This window comes from Betta splendens, chromosome 3 (genome assembly GCF_900634795.4).
Source record: "Betta splendens chromosome 3, fBetSpl5.4, whole genome shotgun sequence".
Lineage (NCBI taxonomy): Eukaryota > Metazoa > Chordata > Actinopteri > Anabantiformes > Osphronemidae > Betta > Betta splendens.
Genome location: NC_040883.2, coordinates 9,997,259 through 10,014,878, shown reverse-complemented (window position 1 = coordinate 10,014,878; position 17,620 = coordinate 9,997,259). Strand labels below are relative to the sequence as shown.

Below are 17,620 nucleotides of genomic sequence, written 5' to 3'. Positions count from 1 at the left end.
ATGGCAACATGCTGCTTGTGAAGGGCAGGCAGTTAAGTGCATGGGGTGTGTGTCCGGTCGTGATGTGTTCTGCTCCGGTACCGGTAGCTGCATCACTGGTATGTCAAAAATCTGAAGGAAACACAGACAAACTCTGGTCACACTGTTGTAACTAAAGCAGCATTATGATGAAGAGCTTGTTATTTATTCTTGTTTCTGCTGCGGCCTGAACCAGGTACCAGGGAACCACCTCCCACAGGACACGTCTGAGGCCGTGTGGTTCAGTGTAGTTTGTTTCACCGACATTCCTTTGTCCAGATCCATAAAACCTCCGCCCACTGTATCACTTGCTGTAGATAAAGATTAGCTAAGCCGTAAATCAAACGCTTCCTCCCTCTGATCCCACCGTGTCAACGCTCACAGGCCCAGAACAAAACAGGGCGTTCGGCCCAAGTCAATCGGATCCTTTGCTGGAAAGTGTCCAACGTGGAGAATCAGAGGAGTCGGGTGATTGTTAGCGAGGGACCAGAAGCAGCTTGTACAACCAGGCAAACAAAGCAGCGGGTCCGAACGATCGAACTGCTTCCTGTTATTGTAACCTGAGTCTCGCTGCACGGTGCCTGCACGGGCCCTGAGTCTAACACATGGACAGAGCTGTGAAATGGTCTTTGATTTACAGTAGTTCCATAGCTACTGGATGGGTTCTGTCGGGTTTGGACGGGGTCTTGATAGAAACCCTGACCCTTCGTTACATCAGTGTCAGCTTTGACTGAGCCTCCTGAGTGACAGGTCACATCTCGTGGATCCAATCGTTTTCACATGTGTCCACACATCTGAACCGTAAGTGTTCGTCCCCAGCAGTAAGTGTGAACATCATCAGGATCCACTGTGGTCACAGCAGGTCTGTGAAGTGGGGTTAAAACTTCAGCCTCACTCGACATTCTTTCCTCTGTTCCATAACACAGCTCTGACTTTAAGAGGGAGCTGCAGCAGTAACAGTTAACAGTGTTCAGGGTTTTCTGGGTTTGGACCGGGCCTTTTCCTCCCTGCCCAGCAGAGGAAGGTGGCGACGGCACAGACTCATCATCAGATCCAGGGCGTGACCTCAACGCTTAAACTGAAGCAGGAGGGGGAGGTGAAGTGGTGAAATCCACAGGAATCTGGGCTGGAGTTCAAGGTACCCTCACAGCAACAAAATGTGTTCAGCAGACTAAAAAAAGGGCGTTTCCACGGCAACGTGACCAGAAACTGTGACTCATCAGAGATGCGGGACAGATCTGGGGAGAAATAGGAGAAGCTTTGACTGTATGGAAGATATGAGCAAGGCATCAGGGAGTCAGTCATAAGACGTTACCATGGTCACACATCTAATGGTTTGTTGGTTCAGTCATCAGCGGCTCCATGGATTCACTGGCTTTAATTTTACTTTTGCTCCTGTTGTTCTCATGCAGCCGTTTGTCTCTTTGTCGTGGTGCGGTTCAGTCATTTATTAATTAGTTTGAGTCTTTGTTTCTAGTTTTTGGTTCGAAGGGACTCTGGTTTTACTCGGGACGTCTCAGTCCACGGAGCCTCCAGCAGAGGGCGGTGCTGCACCGCTGACCCCGAAACTAAGTCTGACGTGACATTTATTTACTGCCTTTAAACAGGAGGCAAGGACTGAAGGAAGCCAACAAGTAGGACTGGGAGTGTCCCAGGTCCGTGGACTGCTCAGCTCTAATCCTCTGTTTCGCTGACGCTGGATTTAACCTCGTTAGCACCTAATCTGCATCAGGGCCACATTTACAGCGTTAACGAGGAGCCACAGCAATATGCTCCCAGCAGCAACACAGAGCCAAAGAAAAAGGAGCAGCTTCAAATCACCCGCCACAAACTAAATGAAAACATTTCTGACTGAGGCAGCGTCCAGACAGTGTAAACTAGCAGCCATGATGATGATGATGATAATGATGAAGGTGTATATTTCTAGGGCCAAAGGCCATAACGTCTCCTGGGTTGTTTGCACCATTCAAACATCAACAAATGAGAATCTCCACGCTCTGTTTGTTTGGACCAGCGTTAATGAAGCTGTCGCCAACTGGATTTGAGCTTCAATCCAATTCCTGAACTGGTCCTGATCCTCTGATGGAGCTGTGAAGCATCTGCACCGAGCCTTGTTGTATTTCACACTCGCTGCTTGTTGCATCAAAGACATGTCCCTCAGGATCTGACCCACACCTGCAGAATGCTGCTGAATCTCAGTGGAACCAAACACAGACGAAACTGGTCCGGGGAGTAAGAGGCTTTCTCTAAATGCGTTTCTGTAAATCCCCGGACTTTGTTGTGGTGTAATCTCCTTTTCACTGTGAGTTCTTCACCTGGTTCAGCCCGGGGACCACGGCTCGTGGGTTCAGCCCTTATATTTCTGGTGTCTGGAGTCTAATCCGAGCCCCCGACCCGTCCTGCTTGGCTCTGCTCTGTCCTTCACTTCCTCGATAATCCTGTTAGCAGAGTTTCTCTATAATCCTCCGTCAGCACTCAGAACCCTGCAGGTCTTCACAGCCGGTTCTCCACAGCTCTGTGGGATGCTGCCGGGCCCCAACTGAACAACTCAGGTAGGACCAGAACCCCCCACCCCCCTTACGAAGAAGCTGGGTTTTGCTTGCAGCCAAATGCAGTGTCTTACTGTTTGTGTTATCATTGATCTGTATCAGAACTCAGTTCTATGTGGCAGAGGAAGCAGCTCTGGATCCATAGCTCAGACCTTTCTGTTATATGTAACAGAATCTCCTAACATAAGCAGGTCATCAGTGTTCTACTGGGTGTAAAGCCTGTTTCTGTGTGTCTGGACCGACCTCTGAAGAACTGGACGTTGAACTGGAGGACAATTTTTCATGTTGGATTTCAGGGAACCATTTCAAACACTGAAGGTTGTGAACAAAGTGATCAATGACATGAACGTGCTTCTTCCTTAAAACCAGTTAAACTATCCTGAACCAGAACCAACGCAGCAGAATCAGCATTTATACAGAAGACCCGTTGCATTAAAGACTCGGTATCTGGTCAGGACAGAGAGGATCCAGGGAAACCAGACTAAGTTGGGCCAGTGCTGCTCCACAGGCACCTGTGCTTCACTCCTTTTGGTTAGATCTGACGTGGATCTGAACCTCCCTCTGAGACCTGGACATCAGTTTAAAGGTCCGATACCTCAATGGTACTGCTGTTTTCTGCTGCTAGACCTCCTGTGGAGGATTAGGATCATGATCAGTCATCTCTAATCGACTCTGACACTTAGCCACACATGAGCTAAACACCATTAGGCAACAAAGGATAGAGGCCACTTTCAGCAGCACTTTCAGCTAATGCAGCCAATTGATCTAACTTACAACTTCCTCAAATTTTGAAAAAAGGAGTAAACAGCTGAACACGTGAGGACAGTAGAGCTGATGATAACACATCCCATTTGTGGGTTTATTCACTCACCCCAACAATCAGGTTTAAAGCAAAATTGCACTTATTATTGATACACTTTGCCACAGACCTATTTTGAAGAGTGGAACGGTTGTTGTTGCACCTGTAACTGCTTTAGTTAAAATCAGAGTTTTATATGATAATGAAAAAAGAGCATGGCTAGGCCGAGAGGGAGGTGGAGCCAAAGTAAAGGGAGGCGGGGCCAGGGTAAATGGAGGTGGAGCCAGATTAAAGGGGGTGGAGTCAGAGTAGAGGGAGGCGGAGCCAGCCGGCAGGCGCTCAACTAATGTCTCCACCATTGTTTATCCTCTCATACACTGACAGCACAAATATTCAATGGCCGAAGTTCCTGCTGTAATTGGAAGACAGTGACAGGTCTACAGATTGTTAGCACAGTCCAAATTTTATTTCCAAAATTTTCACGAAAGTACTCCTTTAAGTTTGCCACGTTCTACATGTTTAAGACTGCTGACAGAACCACCAACTTAGTACTGGTTGTGTGCTGATCGGGTTTAAAAATTGCTGATCCAGAGAAACATCACAATCAAACAGTGAAACTAAAGAGGCGTCACCTTCATCCCCAGTGTCTGAACATAGGAGAGCTGTGACCCAGGCGCCACAGACGTAAAAGTTAAACATGAACTGACTTCAGAACCAGAACTTTACCTTTGAACCCAAATAGCTTCCATGCACCTGCTGAAGAAAAGAGACTGCTCGTATCTTTCTTTTTTCTCTGGAAGCACCGGCTGTAGAGAGCTCAGTCAGCTTCCAGGAGTGTGACTGCTTCCTGCAGTCATATCCATGTTGTGTTTCTCTTTACTTAGGATGTTGAGCTGGGTCGGCAAAGTGGTTCCTCGGCCGCCTGAGTCTCCTCCCAGAGTAGCCGAGGACCAGAGGGAGCAGAAGGCCGCTGCCCCCGCTCACGTAGGTTGTTCCCCGTTTTCTCTTGCTGTGGTTTGTGAAAACAGACTTCTGCAGCAGGAGACAAGCATCCGGCAGCAGATTGGTTCAGGCTCTGTCTGCACAGCTCTGGGATCAGTTCTGGTTTCAACAACAGTTATTTAGAAAAACAAAGCAATTTCCCTTTGGCATTAATAAAGTTGTTTGAATTGATGTTCCCTCAGGAGAAGAAGGTGACGTTTCAGGACCAGTGCAGACCCCAAGGTAAAGCCGGGTTTTAGTGAACATGGTGCAAGTTTGTCTCTTCTGCACTACAGTGCTTCACTGTTTGTTCCACAGGTTCCAAAGCTGAGCAGGACACCCAGGCACCAGCGGAAAACAGGTGAGCTATGGGAAATAACAGCATGGTGGCGCGGGGGAAACGGAAACGATCCACAAAACAAAAAATCACTGCTGTTACGTGTGTGATAAACATCCTGCAGAGCTGGTAGAGTTTGTGACCTTTGAGGTCAGGACCTTTTCAGGTCAAAAAGAGTTTTAGCTACTGGATCTTAAAAGCGAAAACTGTTCAACGTTAACTAAAAACAATTTGGATTCTAACTTAACCAATTCAAAGCTCACACTATTCGTGACTACAGCCACACTAGAACCACACAGAGTTTCGCCTTATCTATTGTTGGGTTCAGGATCCAATTAGTTTATCTGCCTACTAAATGAAACGTTTGCTATTTCCAGTAGCCTCGTGGCTAGCTCTCAGCCACGTGTGTTGACATGGATCAGCGAAGCCCTGCCTCAGCCCGCAGTCTCACCCAAACTGAACCAAGCCAACTCCAGAACCACGGTGAGGATATTGGCCGGGTCGCGATGCTAGTGTTCAGGTTAATCTGCATCCTGTCATAATGTTCTGGTGCTTTTTGTTGCCTCATTATTTGCAGGACGAACCTGCAGCCCCCAGGTAAAGTACCCTGAAGTATTATTTACTAGTAATACAGGACAACTTGTTATCAGTTTGTGGTTTTAATGTAGTCGTTAATGTGACATAATAGATATTGACGTACCCTCTGTGTTTGCTCCCGTGGATGACAGTACACCTGAAGATGAGTGAGTAGAGCTCAGGCCAAACAGTGAGCTAAACTAAACCAGACTAAAGTTGCCATGCCAAATACTGAGCTGCTTAAATAAAACTACGGCTGTAGCTGCAAGCTTCGTTTTTTTTGAGACATTTAACAAATGTGCTGTTTTGCATTAGCAGATTCCCCAACTTTATGAAGCCCATAAATAACCTCATGCAGACACAAGGTGAACGTTTTACGGTCCGGGACGGCTGCATTCTCAGCCTTGCATTAAAACACCACAGCTGACCAGTCGGGGCCAAAATGTGCCGTAAAACCGATGATCATCATGATCGGTGCCAAAAGCCTCATGTTGTCCCCTTAAATCAGAATAATTGTAGTTGTTCTGGGCGTTTTTCAGACAGTGAAAGGTCCAGTCACAGGTCAAAGGTGAAAGAGCCTGATCAGCCAGCATTTCTTCACGCAGTATGAGCTCATGCTTCCTGTGCTGTTTTAACGCCAAGCTTGTTTTAGACACCGCTGCCCCCAGTCTGATCTGCACACTCCATTAGAATAGATTGGCAGAACTGCAGTGAACGCACCCTGAAGCTGCTGACGTGTTTTCGCAGGAAGGGGATGATGGCCTGGATCACCGAGGGGCTGGAGAAGGTGGTTCCCCAGCCTGATCTGAAGAGCAAAGACTGGGCCCCAGCTGAGCCCCCTGCTGAGGTTCAGACACGATCAACCACACGCTGCTGGGCTCGCTGCTGTGAGTCTCCATTAACCTCTTCCTGTGTGTCTTTCCTCCTCAGGTGTGTCAGAAAGCAGCTGCTACAGGTGAGAACATGTGTGATCTTCTCACACAGGCCAGACTCGGCCCGGACGCTCAGTCACTGTGTGTTTCCTCACCTTCAGCTGCAGAATCTCAGGTCGTGGTGGTTGAGGTGCACTCAGACAAGGAGGAAAATGGCGCCAAGCAGCCTTTCCCACCCAGGTCTCTGCTGGCCCAGAATCCTCCTCCGTCAGGACCCGTTGCTTTAATGCAAATGGAGCTAATTGCATTTTGTGTTCTGCACGTGAATGACAGGATGATCAACTGGATAAAACAGGGAATAGAGAAGGTGGTTCCTCAGCCAGAGATTCATATCCGTGCAAAACCCGACGGCAGTGAGAAGACTGACGCTGTGGCTAAACCTCCCTCAGCTCCCAAACCTGCCACAGACACTGACAAGTAAGTCGACGTCTCGTGCCGAGCTGTTCCTGTGACTCAGAGGAGCACGAGTGGAACATCGAGCTCAGAGGACGATAACCGTTTAGAGTCATGGGACATGCTGGTCATGATGAAAGTTAGTTTTCTCAGTGTTTGTTCCAATCAACACTTAAATGGGCGTGGTTTTAAGCAGAGTCAGACCAAGCGTCTGTCTAAACCTGTTGAGCTGTGATTTGCTCTTAGACCTTCTGCAGCTGTGCTGGGTGAGCAGGGTTCTAGGTTCTCCTGACTGAGCTGCAAAGCATTCTGAGGGTTTCTGCTTGTTTTGTGCTCCCAGGTCTTCCAAGGAAGCAGAGCTGCAGCCCAAGTAGGTGGAGGCATCACACTCTGCTTCATCTGCTGTCACCGGTCAAGTCCTTTTACTTGTGTTGTCTTGTGATGCTGCTTTTGTGTTAGCAGCGTCGTGGGCTGGATCACCAGCGGCATGGGTCGGATGCTGCCTCAGCCTGTTCAGAAGCAGGTGAGTCACGCAGCGTGAAGGTGCCATAGAACAGAAATGATCAAAACATCTCTGAATGACCTAATGAGCCTCATCTCCTCCTGCAGCAGGACGTGAGCAGCGACCAGGTGCACAACAGTAAGTTGAACAGCTCACTGTAGCAGAAGCATCTCAGTGTGTCACCAGCTGTGGCAAACTAATGAACCTAATGAAGTGATTGGCTGGTTGGTGGGTGTGGCTAGCTGTGTACTGATTGGCAGGAGCTGGTGTCAGTGATGAGGCGGACTCTAACCGGGCTGCTCTTCTCCTTCTGTTTCAGGAGAGAAATGCAGCAAGAGTCCATTAAAATAGAAGCAGAAGGAAGAGCAGGACAGTAGCTGCTTGTATCACTGACACCAGCGCTCGGTCTCTAGTGAGGCGTTTCAGGCGTTGCTACGTTAGCTTATCACCCTTTCTGAGTCAGAAGTCATTATGACACGTAGACGTCGCTGGGTATGCTCCACGCTGCAGTGTAGTGAGCTGGGCTAGTTCACTTAGCTTCACTGTTTGCTTGTAGAGTTTGCATCAGTTCACACATAGCAACACATTAAAACCTTTTTCTCTGTACTCATGGAAATAAAGACATTTTTGGGAAAAAGAGGATGTTCTGGAGTGGTTTTGTTGTGTTGTTGGGAACCGTGAGAGTGCAGGGAGGAGGAATCCACCAATCAGCCAATCAAACCTTTATTAAATGTCCCAATGGTACATTGAACGCCCGTGACCCACAGTCCTGTTCTCCTTGATTTGGAATTCAGTCAACATCAGACAGAACAGGACCGACCTGGTGCTGGAGGATGTTGAGCAGGAAGAGGACAAGCAGAGGGTGATGGAGGTGAAGGAGCAGCTGGAGCCTCAGAACAGGGAAAAGCTGGAGCCGGTGACCACAGGGGTGAGTTGGACTCAGCCTCGGGTTCAGTTCAGTAGACGAGAGCCTTGCTGGTACCAGGCAGCGTGTATGGGACCACATGACTCCTGTACCAGTCCACTGGGAGTGCCTGTCAGGGACCATGTGATGGTGCTTAGGGCTTATATTTACATATGATAGTGAGGTCTTTGTCTGTGATCAGTTGCAGACAGGATCTGTAGAAGCTCAAATGGACCTGACCCCGCTGAGAGACAGCATCACGGAGGCTGAAGCTCTGATGGAGGAAAGGTTGGTGACTGACCTCCTCCTTCTCCATTCTCCACTAAGTCTTTTCCACCCTTTCCTTTTGCACATTCTCTTGCACAGACTGCAGCAGGAGCGCTTGGAGGCAGCTCGCGTGGCCGAGGACATGGCCAGGAAGGCAGCAGAGGAGGCAGTGCGACAGCTGGAGGTGGAGCATTCTGCTAAGATCGTCATAGAAACGCTGCCAGAGTCCAGTGAGCAGTAAGTTTGTCTGTCGCCGCACCTTCGCCACTACGCGACGCGAGGATTCGTCTGATCTGCTTTGTTGTTAACAGGCTACCGAACATCCTGGAGGAAGAGAATGAGGACGACCCAGAGTAAGTCCTGACTCAACACACTCACGGCAGCATGTTTTAAACTTCTCGTCAAGCCTCTGGTGGGGATGCGTTCAGGTTCCTGGGGTCCGTCCTCACACTAGTAGAAACTCAACGTCTGTCTCATTTTTTCTTCACCAGAAGCCCCGTAGACGTCTGTCCGGCTGAAGATTCTACCGAGGCGACAGAGGTGGTGCTTGATGCAACTCCACCCACTGAATGTGAAGCACCAGCGCGCGGCACCCCTCCTTCAACAGATGTGCAGCCAGCACCAGAGAAGAGGAACCTGGGGAGTCCAGTCACCCAACAACCAGACCCTCGTGCTCCAGTATCTGCTCCCACAAGTCAGGTGAAACTGACTTTCCCACTAGACTGAAGTTTAACACTTACACGGAGCTGTGGACAGAATCTGATTCCTTGTTCTCCTCTTAGACGCCAGAAGAAACAGGAGAGGACGATGAGGGTGGAGGTGAGAGCCGATTCTGCTACGTGTAACGTTTGTTCCACCGGGCTCATGTAAAGTTCTCACCTTGGTTTTTCTAGCTCCTGGCCTCTGCTCGCCGATAAAAAGCTTTCTGCTTCGATTCCCCCGCGCCGCTGACTGCCTGGACCGCTGCAGGAAGCTGATGCATGAGCATTACCTCATTCCTCCCAAGCCGTCTCTACCGAACCCCCCACCGGAGCTTGTCCAGCTCACCCAGGAGCTGTGGCAGCTTCCCAAGCAGGCGCGCCAGTGCTGCACGAGCATCGCCGGCCGCCTCAGGCGCCTTAACTCCAAATCCCAGCAACCTTAGCAACCTTAAGCCCCACCCACCCTCCACCTGCAGACCCTTAGAGAAGCCTTTAGACTGCTACTGTCCAGTAGATTGATCTTTAAGTGCCAAACCATCCTCTCTCTCATGAAGTGTCCTCCTCAACGTCTCTCCCATCATGCTCTGCTCTGCCTCGCTCCAGGTGACCTTCGCATGTTGATGCTGTTTTCATTTTGTGTCCTATTGTTCCGAAGTTGTTCCTGTTCTAGTTGTGTTTACCTTCTCTGGTCTCTTCTCTGGATGTGAATCAAGATGTGTGTCTGGGTAAAGACCAAAACATCCCCCGAATCATCACCAGTCCGGAGGTTCAGCGAGGCGAGCAGCCCCTGCCACAGTCCTGGTAAGAGGACGCGCCAGAGGACAACTAATGTTTGCTCTATTTACCATCACGTTTGCCTCTATGTTGTCCTGCTGTGTCCCTGTCAGTCGTGGAGGGGATCTTTCTGTGGATGAGGAAGATGATGAACTGATGAAGACTGGTGTGAAGACCTGGTCCAGTCAGGGAGACCTGCTGACTGCAGATGACGAGTGAGGGACCTCACACACAGACCTGGTCTGTCTGGTGGTGTCCTCCCTGTTTACTGCCCGTCCTTGTCGTCCTGCAGGATGCGTCCTCTGTCGGCAGCCAGCGTTTGCAGCATTGTGGTCCAGGATCGTCTCAATGAGCTTGTCCGTCTGTTTAAAGGCCGAACGGAGCGGCAGAAAGATCGACTGGTGGATCCGGACGAATCTGACGAGGAGAGTCCCGCAGCCTGTAGGTCGTTTGCACACGCGACCAACCAGAGCTGCTACTCAGCTGCAGTATTAGTTTCAGTTTGTGGAACCTTTATCAGATCAGGGACTTTCAGCATATGATGATGATAGTATGATGAAGCTGCAGTTGCCAGAATAAGACAGTAACTGGATTTAAAGTTAAGATTCAGTGTGAATCTGCCAGTAACCTGTGTTACTGATCTCTGCAGCCCCGAGCAAAGCTCCACCTGCCCAACCCCCACCCCCACCTCCACCTCCACCCGGAGAGGAGAAGAAGGACGAAGCAGCAGCAGCAACAATGGAGGAAGATGATGACGAATATGACGATGAAGAAGAGGAGCTGGAGCTTAGGTTTAAACTTCTGGGACATACTGTAAAAATTCCCAAACCTCCCAAATTTCTCCACTGGCTGCGTGCTGCGGTTCATTACCGCCTCCCCCCCAGCATCGACCCCTTCACAGGTGAGCAGAGGGAGCCCAACCTCACAAACATAAGCGTATGTGTGGAGAAACGCAGTCAGAGCTGACCCTTCTGTCTCTGCAGACCTGATCTACGTCATCTGGCTGTTCTTTGTGGTGGCAGCCTGGAACTGGAACGTGTGGCTGATCCCAGTGCGCTGGGCGTTCCCCTACCAAACCCCAGACAACATCCACCTGTGGCTGCTGGCGGACTACACCTGTGACCTCATCTACATCACTGACATCCTCGTCTTCCAGCCCAGGCTGCAGTTTGTCCGCGGAGGAGACATTGTGGTCAGTGAGAGAAACAGTAATTCGGTCTGTGCGTGTTTAGGTTCAGCTCTTTAACCTGGAACCTTTTCATTTTAGTGTGATAAAAAGGACATGAGGGAAAACTACATGAAGACTGATAGATTTAAGGTAAAAACAAAGCTCCTGACTCAAGTCAAGACTATTACATATTATTGTTTTGGTTCAGATAAAATGAACGTCATTTCTACTTGCTTGGACAAAGGATCTTCTGGGTTTCTTCAGCTCTTTTAAAGGGTTAGCGCTTTGAGCTTATTCCTCAAAGTTAGCATAAATACACATCGAATTTACTGGCTTTACTAAACAAATCACAAAACCATAACCCTATGAACACATTAATATATCATTTTTATTGGGCCTGCATTACAAACGAACCACAGAAGGCATAAAGAACTCAAATACTCGCAAAAAAAACTAATTACAATTAATTAAACAATTACATCAGGCTTATATTAGCCTGTGTCCAGCCATCCTACACCTCAGGAAGGAGACAAATGCGCTTTAGTGCAAACCACAAGCCAAGAGCAAGTGAGTCCACAGTGAAACGAGTCTTTCAAATGGACAATAACAAGCCAATTGGTTCCAACGTCATTTAAGCTCCTGTGGTTTTCTTCAGATGCAACAGTTTGGCACGACAGTGACGAGTGTCTGCCGGTTGTTTTCCAGATGGACGTCATCAGTCTGTTTCCTCTTGAGGTGTTTTACTACTTCACAGGCGTCAACTCTCTGCTGAGGTTCCCTCGTCTGCTGAAGGTCAGTGCTGCTGCTTTCATTGCTGCTGCTTCAGAATGGTTTTATAGATAAACCCGGGTTTTTCTTTCAGTACATGGTTTTCTTCGAGTTCAATGACAGGATGGAAGCTGTGATGAAGAAAGCCTACATCTACAGGTGAGAAGCAGCACCCACAGTCTGTGGTTTTTAGAACAGGACATCAAACCCTTTGACGTTTAAAGGTCCCTTTATTGGTCCCTGAGGAACTCCATGTGGCACGTTGGAGACTAATGGTGTACAGTTGATACAGTTGAGGTACTGTAGTAACTCTGTATTGTCCTATGTCAGAGTGATCCGCACCTCCACCTACCTGCTGTATTCTCTGCATATCAACGCCTGTCTCTTCTACTGGGGCTCCAACTACGAAGGACTGGGATCAACCAAATGGGTTTACGACGGACGAGGCAACGCGTAAGATTAAAAAATTCAAGATTTAAGATTCAAAAAACTTTATTAATCCCAGGGGAAAATTATTTTGCACACTTTGATCGCTGTCAGAGTTAGAAGTAGACACAAGCTGGTAGGGAAATTAAAAATAAGAATGCTAACACATCTACACACACTAGCTAAAGAAATGCTTGAGTTTTTTACTCTACACAGCCAGTCGCCCAGCGAGTTGTTTTATACTGTAATGTTAACATTGTGGAATAATGTTGACTGTAATCAATTAAGACCAGTTATGCGCGTGGGTTAAAGCTCAGTTGAGATGCTGTGTTTTTCCGTCAGCTACATCCGTTGTTATTACTTTGCTGTGAAGACACTCATCACCATCGGGGGTCTGCCAGATCCCACCACCGTCTTCGAAATCTGCTTCCAGCTCTTCAACTACTTTGTTGGCGTCTTTGCCTTTTCTATTATGATCGGTCAGGTGAGTCAGGCTCAGTCTCTGTTACAGTAAGAGACTAATCTCTGTTAAGAGACTAAGTGGAGTTAATTCCATGGTCTACATAAACATCACCTGTTTCTGTCTGCATAGACGATATCAAGATACTTAACATGTTATAATCAGTTGGTCAAAGTGCTTTGACGTCATAGAATTGTCTTTTGCTTTGTGGCTCAGATGAGAGATGTGGTGGGAGCAGCGACCGCAGGTGAGAATTACTACAGAGCCTGTATGGACAGCACCATTAAGTACATGAACCTCTACAACATCCCCAGAGAAGTCCAGAACCGCATCAAGACCTGGTACGACTACACCTGGAAGAGCCAGGGCATGCTGGGTAAGAAAGAACTCAGGTTCTGTTTGGACACCATGTGTAGCATCTGCTGCTAAACGAGGTGCTTCACAGTGTGTGGATGAAAATAACTGACAGGATGAGAGGATCAGGGCAAATGTCTGGATCCCAGTGAATACATAAAAAGCTCAGTTAAATGGAACCAGAAACTGAGAAAGTTCTAGCATGTACCTACACGAGTCTTTAGCAGAACCTGAGATGTAGCCAGCAAATTAAAAATGAATGACGGTTTTCCACTCCAGTACCTCAGGCTAGTAATACAGACGTAACTGTCCCTGAATATGTCGCATTTACTTCAGCATCCCTCAGGCTGATGTGATGTTTCTCTGCAGATGAACAGGAGCTGCTGGTGCAGCTTCCCACTAAGATGAGACTGGACATCGCTGTGGACGTCAACTATGCCATCGTCAGTAAAGTCGCCTTGTTTCAGGTCAGCAACAAGGCTGCTTGGGGGGGGCACACACACGAAAACCTGACTAGTGGTAGAAATGTGTGTAGGTCTACGGTAGCTCCCTCTTCTCCAACTACTGGTCCGTTGGCGACACTGAGAGGTGAAACTGGGAAACTGTTAATCACGTGAAAACATTTATTAGTCACAGAAAAACAATAAACAATTAATATACAGCCATATACAGCCAGTTAGATGAGAGGATATAAAAACATGCGCCAAACGATTCATATATTCTAAAATCACAGCTGTAGCCAAGTCAGAGGATCTGTTAGAGGCGTCCATTCTTGGAAGGAGACACCGCAGGAAGCTTCGCAGCCAGCTCACATCCAGCTGCTGACCACAGTAGGGTTCCAGCTATGGATCCAGAGGGATCTGCAGACGGTTCGGGGTACTTGCCAGTGGACCCTGAGCCGAGCCATGCCAGCTGTGTGGGATGTAATCATCCGTATGTCAGCAAGGCATCAAGTTCCCATACAATGGTTAATTAGGGCAACACTAAAGAGTAGTTAGTTGAGTATCCCCATGAACATCTGACGTTCATTATTCTGAAATTCTGAGATCAGTTTAACAGCTGAACGTGTTCCATGTGTTTCTGTGTGTCAGGGCTGCGACAGGCAGATGGTGTTCGACATGCTGACCAGGCTCAAGTCTGTCGTCTACCTGCCCGGAGATTTTGTGTGTAAAAAGGTGAGTCTGCTTCGGAGCTGCGGACCCGGATCACTGGCGTTGACCTCGTTGAGCCCGTTGACTTCGCCTGTCTGCCTCCAGGGGGAGATCGGCAGGGAGATGTACATCATCAAGGAGGGGGAGGTGCAGGTGGTGGGCGGTCCCGACCTGCAGACGGTGTTCGTCACCATCAGAGCCGGCTCCGTGTTCGGGGAGATCAGGTCAGAGCTTCCTGTCATCCTCTTAACCAATTTACAGTGTGTAAGTGGGGCAGCACAGCATCAGGCTGTGTCTCTCTCTGTACTGCTCTTCAATAGTTATGCATAATTTGAGGAACCTGTACTTGCTACGTTAACATTTACTCGCTGTTTGATGTCTGTCTTCTCTCTGAATGGCTCAGTTTGCTGGCAGGAGGTGGAGGAAACCGACGTACAGCCAACGTAAAGGCCCACGGCTTTGCCAACCTTTTCATCCTGGATAAGAAGGACCTGGCCGAGATCCTGGTGCACTACCCAGAGTCCGAGAAACTGCTCCGCAAGAAGGCCAAGTAAGAGCGAAAAATCAGCTGCTCAGCAGGTGGCTAAGAATAAATGTTTTAGAAAGTCACAAATCTGCTGCTGCGTGTCATACAGAGTGTGACCAGCAGGGGGCGCGAACAGGCTCATTACAGGCTTGTCTCCAGGGACCATCAGGATACTGATGTGTCAGCTGGACCACATCATGCTAACATCAGCTGTGAAGTGAGTGCAGACATTAGGAAGGCATCAGACAAAGGCCTGACATGTGAGCAGAGCTGCTCCTCATGCCCATAAAATCCAATACAGAGCTTTTGTTGATGGGCTCATGTGTTTCCACCTGCTGCCACCTGCCTCCATCTGTCTCCACACGTCTCCATCTGCCTCCCTCCGTCTCCGTCTGGTCCCGGCTGCCTCTTGGGCAGGATTAGACGGGGCTTTAATCTGCTGTGATTGGTGCGGGTCAGAGCAGGGATCCAGTTCTCAGTCAGACTGCGGTGCTGCCGGTAGCTTTTTGCTGGTTGTGGGCCGTCGCGTGTAAAACCGCACGAAAAGAAAAGTGGGCTTTCTTTTAATCTGCGCCGTCTGCACGTCTGTGCAGGAAGATGCTGTCAAAGGACAAGAAGCCGGTGGAGAAGGAGGCAGCAAAGGAGGCGGTGGAGGTCATCCCACCCAGGTCTGAAACCCCAAAACTGTTCAGAGCCGCACTGAAGGTGACGGAGCAGGCGGGAATCGAAGGAACCTTTGCGAAGCTGAAGAGGAGCTACAAACGGTCCGAGAGCTCAGAGGTGCGGATGTGTTGTGTTCGAAGTTCTGATGTTACAGTCTGATGTTGCTGAATCAGATGCTCATTATTAGCAGCTTCCATGGTGTAACTGAGTCATTACGTCCCTGTTCGTTTAAGACGTTAATCACACAGATCAGTTGATGGTGTTTCATGTGTTCGAGCTTGTGTTAGGAGCTGAGTCTCTGCTCTTCTCTCCACCCTAGGATCCTCCCCCCATCTCCCTACTGCCCCCTCCCTCTCCAACGCACCATCGCTCCCCGGTGCCGCTCGTCCCGGTTCAGGACGGAGACGACGCCGTGGCAGAGACGGCCGACAGCTCCGTCATCATCCGGATGACGCCGCACCAGGAGGGGGAGGAAGTGCTGACTGTGGAGGTGACACTGGAGGAGGTGGAGAAGGAGCGGGTGGAGACAGCAGAGGAGTGATTTTGTCGCTCTGTTTCCCGCATTTCTTCCATCCAACTTTGAGAAAAGAGTTTCGGGTGGAGGCAGAGAAAAACGCCCCAGGGCATTCTGGTCTCTTCCTGTTTCCACCTGTTTTCAGCTTCACGTTTTTGGCCAGCTTTGAATTTGTTCCCAAAACAAACAAAACAGTGACATGAAAATAGAGGAGTCATGGAGTGAGCCAACCTGCAACTTGTTTTTCTTCCTTCTTTTCTCTCTCAGTTTGCTTTTCTACATCCTTAGACTCAAGTGAAGAACCATACAGTAATTATGCTAGGACCCTGACGGCCCCCTCCTCAGCTCCAAATGGATCTTTTTTTTTCTAACATATCTTCCGTGACTGAGTTGCTTGTTTTGTTTTGTAAACCTTCTCAGCATCCACACATTCATCATCGCTCATCAGCTGCTTTCATCCATACCGTTCCCTGTTAACGCTGCAGTACCGTGTTTGACCACAGAGGCCTGGGGGCGCTGTCTCACACCATGTCGGCTCATTCCTTTAAAACCTGCAGAAGAAAAAAAAGTGCTAAATCAAAATACCAACATATATTATTATTGTTATTATCATTATCATCCGTGTGTTTGTAAAACTCAATTTCCCAGGGTCCTCAGCATCTCAGCACCGACTCCCTTGTCCCTCACTGAGCTGGTTTAATATTGGGCTTCATTCATGGTTAATGTCACTGATGTGCTGCTGTTCTGCTGTGTCCTGTTTGCACACTGAAGCGCCTGATGTCTGGCTCACACTGGACTCTATTGACTTTAGATTTTCTCTTCGCCAGTTCCAGTTTCCAGTTCATTCTTTATGGTGTATGTGACCAGCTTCGATCCTGGTCATTGGGTTGTTATGTGCTCCAGAACATCTGTGTTTAAATTGATCAAACTGTCAACTATTGTTACATAGTTCCTGTCTGTGTGAGGTTCATTTCTACTCATCTGTCTTTTAGAGGAAAGTAATGTGTCACTAAGTCATTTTCTCTTTATCTTTAAACCAATGTATATTGGTAGCAATTTTCCAAATGCTACAGATGATGGATGGATGCAGATGTTTCTAGTCTTGATTGTTAATCCGTCGTGTTGTTCACGGTTTGGGGCTGAGCTGCAGGACAAACAGCAGGTCAGGGTATGTGAGCCAGGGACAAGCTCCAGGAAGCACAGGAAGTTCTCATTGTGTTGGTCTGAGCCGGAGAGGAAGCGACTGAAGGCGGGAAAACCAAAGGCCGCTCCGGCATCATCACCATCATCGCCCTCACTGCTGATGCAGAGGCTTTATTGATTTATGTCCGGAGAAGATGTGGAACGCTTCAGATAGTGATGCAGGCGCTGCGGCATAAAAAGATAAATAAATGCTGAGCACGAATCATAATGAAGCTTCTCGGTTCTGATCCGTGTCGGGTTCAGTTGGCTAAAAGTCAAAATCCTGATGTGGATCATTTCACTGTTCTCATGACAAAGTATGATCCTGAGACATTGAATCTGACCTGAACTGGCTCGGGAACCTCAGTATTAGAACCTTGATCACAGAAACAGTTTTGGACCGAACACGTCTCTAACTGATGTTTTATATTTGCTGTTTGGTTCCACATTTTTCTTTCAGGCGTGTCGACCTGCGGTAGAACACCTGCACAAGTTCAGCAGCGAGCAGGTGGCGGTTCACCTAAAGGGGTGGGCGGGGTGGTGTGTTCAGCGGCTGTCGGAATAGAGAACATTTCTACACACTGTTTAAAGCACACGAGCCGGACTCATATTTAATAAACATAAGAACTATCAAATTGTTTTGGTGGATGTGTCTGAGATTCGAGCTCTGTTTTG

General features: G+C 48.5%; 1 protein-coding gene and 1 long non-coding RNA gene across 2 annotated transcripts; both read left to right on the top strand.

Moving 5' to 3' along the window:
* Positions 1-1,677: 1,677 nt before the first annotated feature.
* Positions 1,678-4,708, top strand: LOC129603885 (uncharacterized). Its single transcript, XR_008694204.1, has 4 exons — positions 1,678-2,570; positions 4,251-4,350; positions 4,551-4,590; positions 4,666-4,708. It is a non-coding gene; the product is annotated as an uncharacterized LOC129603885 (long non-coding RNA).
* Positions 4,709-5,078: 370 nt separating this feature from the next.
* On the top strand, positions 5,079-17,580 carry cngb1a (cyclic nucleotide gated channel subunit beta 1a). The gene is made up of 33 exons (XM_055507389.1): positions 5,079-5,167; positions 5,262-5,281; positions 5,413-5,427; positions 6,008-6,107; positions 6,191-6,215; positions 6,294-6,372; positions 6,466-6,609; positions 6,926-6,955; positions 7,045-7,108; positions 7,195-7,225; positions 7,882-8,015; positions 8,194-8,279; positions 8,358-8,495; positions 8,570-8,611; positions 8,750-8,957; positions 9,041-9,077; positions 9,673-9,760; positions 9,847-9,948; positions 10,026-10,174; positions 10,383-10,634; positions 10,717-10,925; positions 11,001-11,051; positions 11,607-11,693; positions 11,764-11,828; positions 12,000-12,122; positions 12,438-12,579; positions 12,772-12,931; positions 13,279-13,376; positions 14,001-14,084; positions 14,166-14,284; positions 14,464-14,610; positions 15,180-15,366; positions 15,569-17,580. Exons 4-33 carry the CDS (start codon positions 6,015-6,017, stop codon positions 15,788-15,790), a joined length of 3,396 nt encoding a protein of 1,131 aa, XP_055363364.1. The 5' UTR covers positions 5,079-5,167; positions 5,262-5,281; positions 5,413-5,427; positions 6,008-6,014; the 3' UTR covers positions 15,791-17,580.
* The last annotated feature ends 40 nt before the right edge of the window (positions 17,581-17,620 follow it).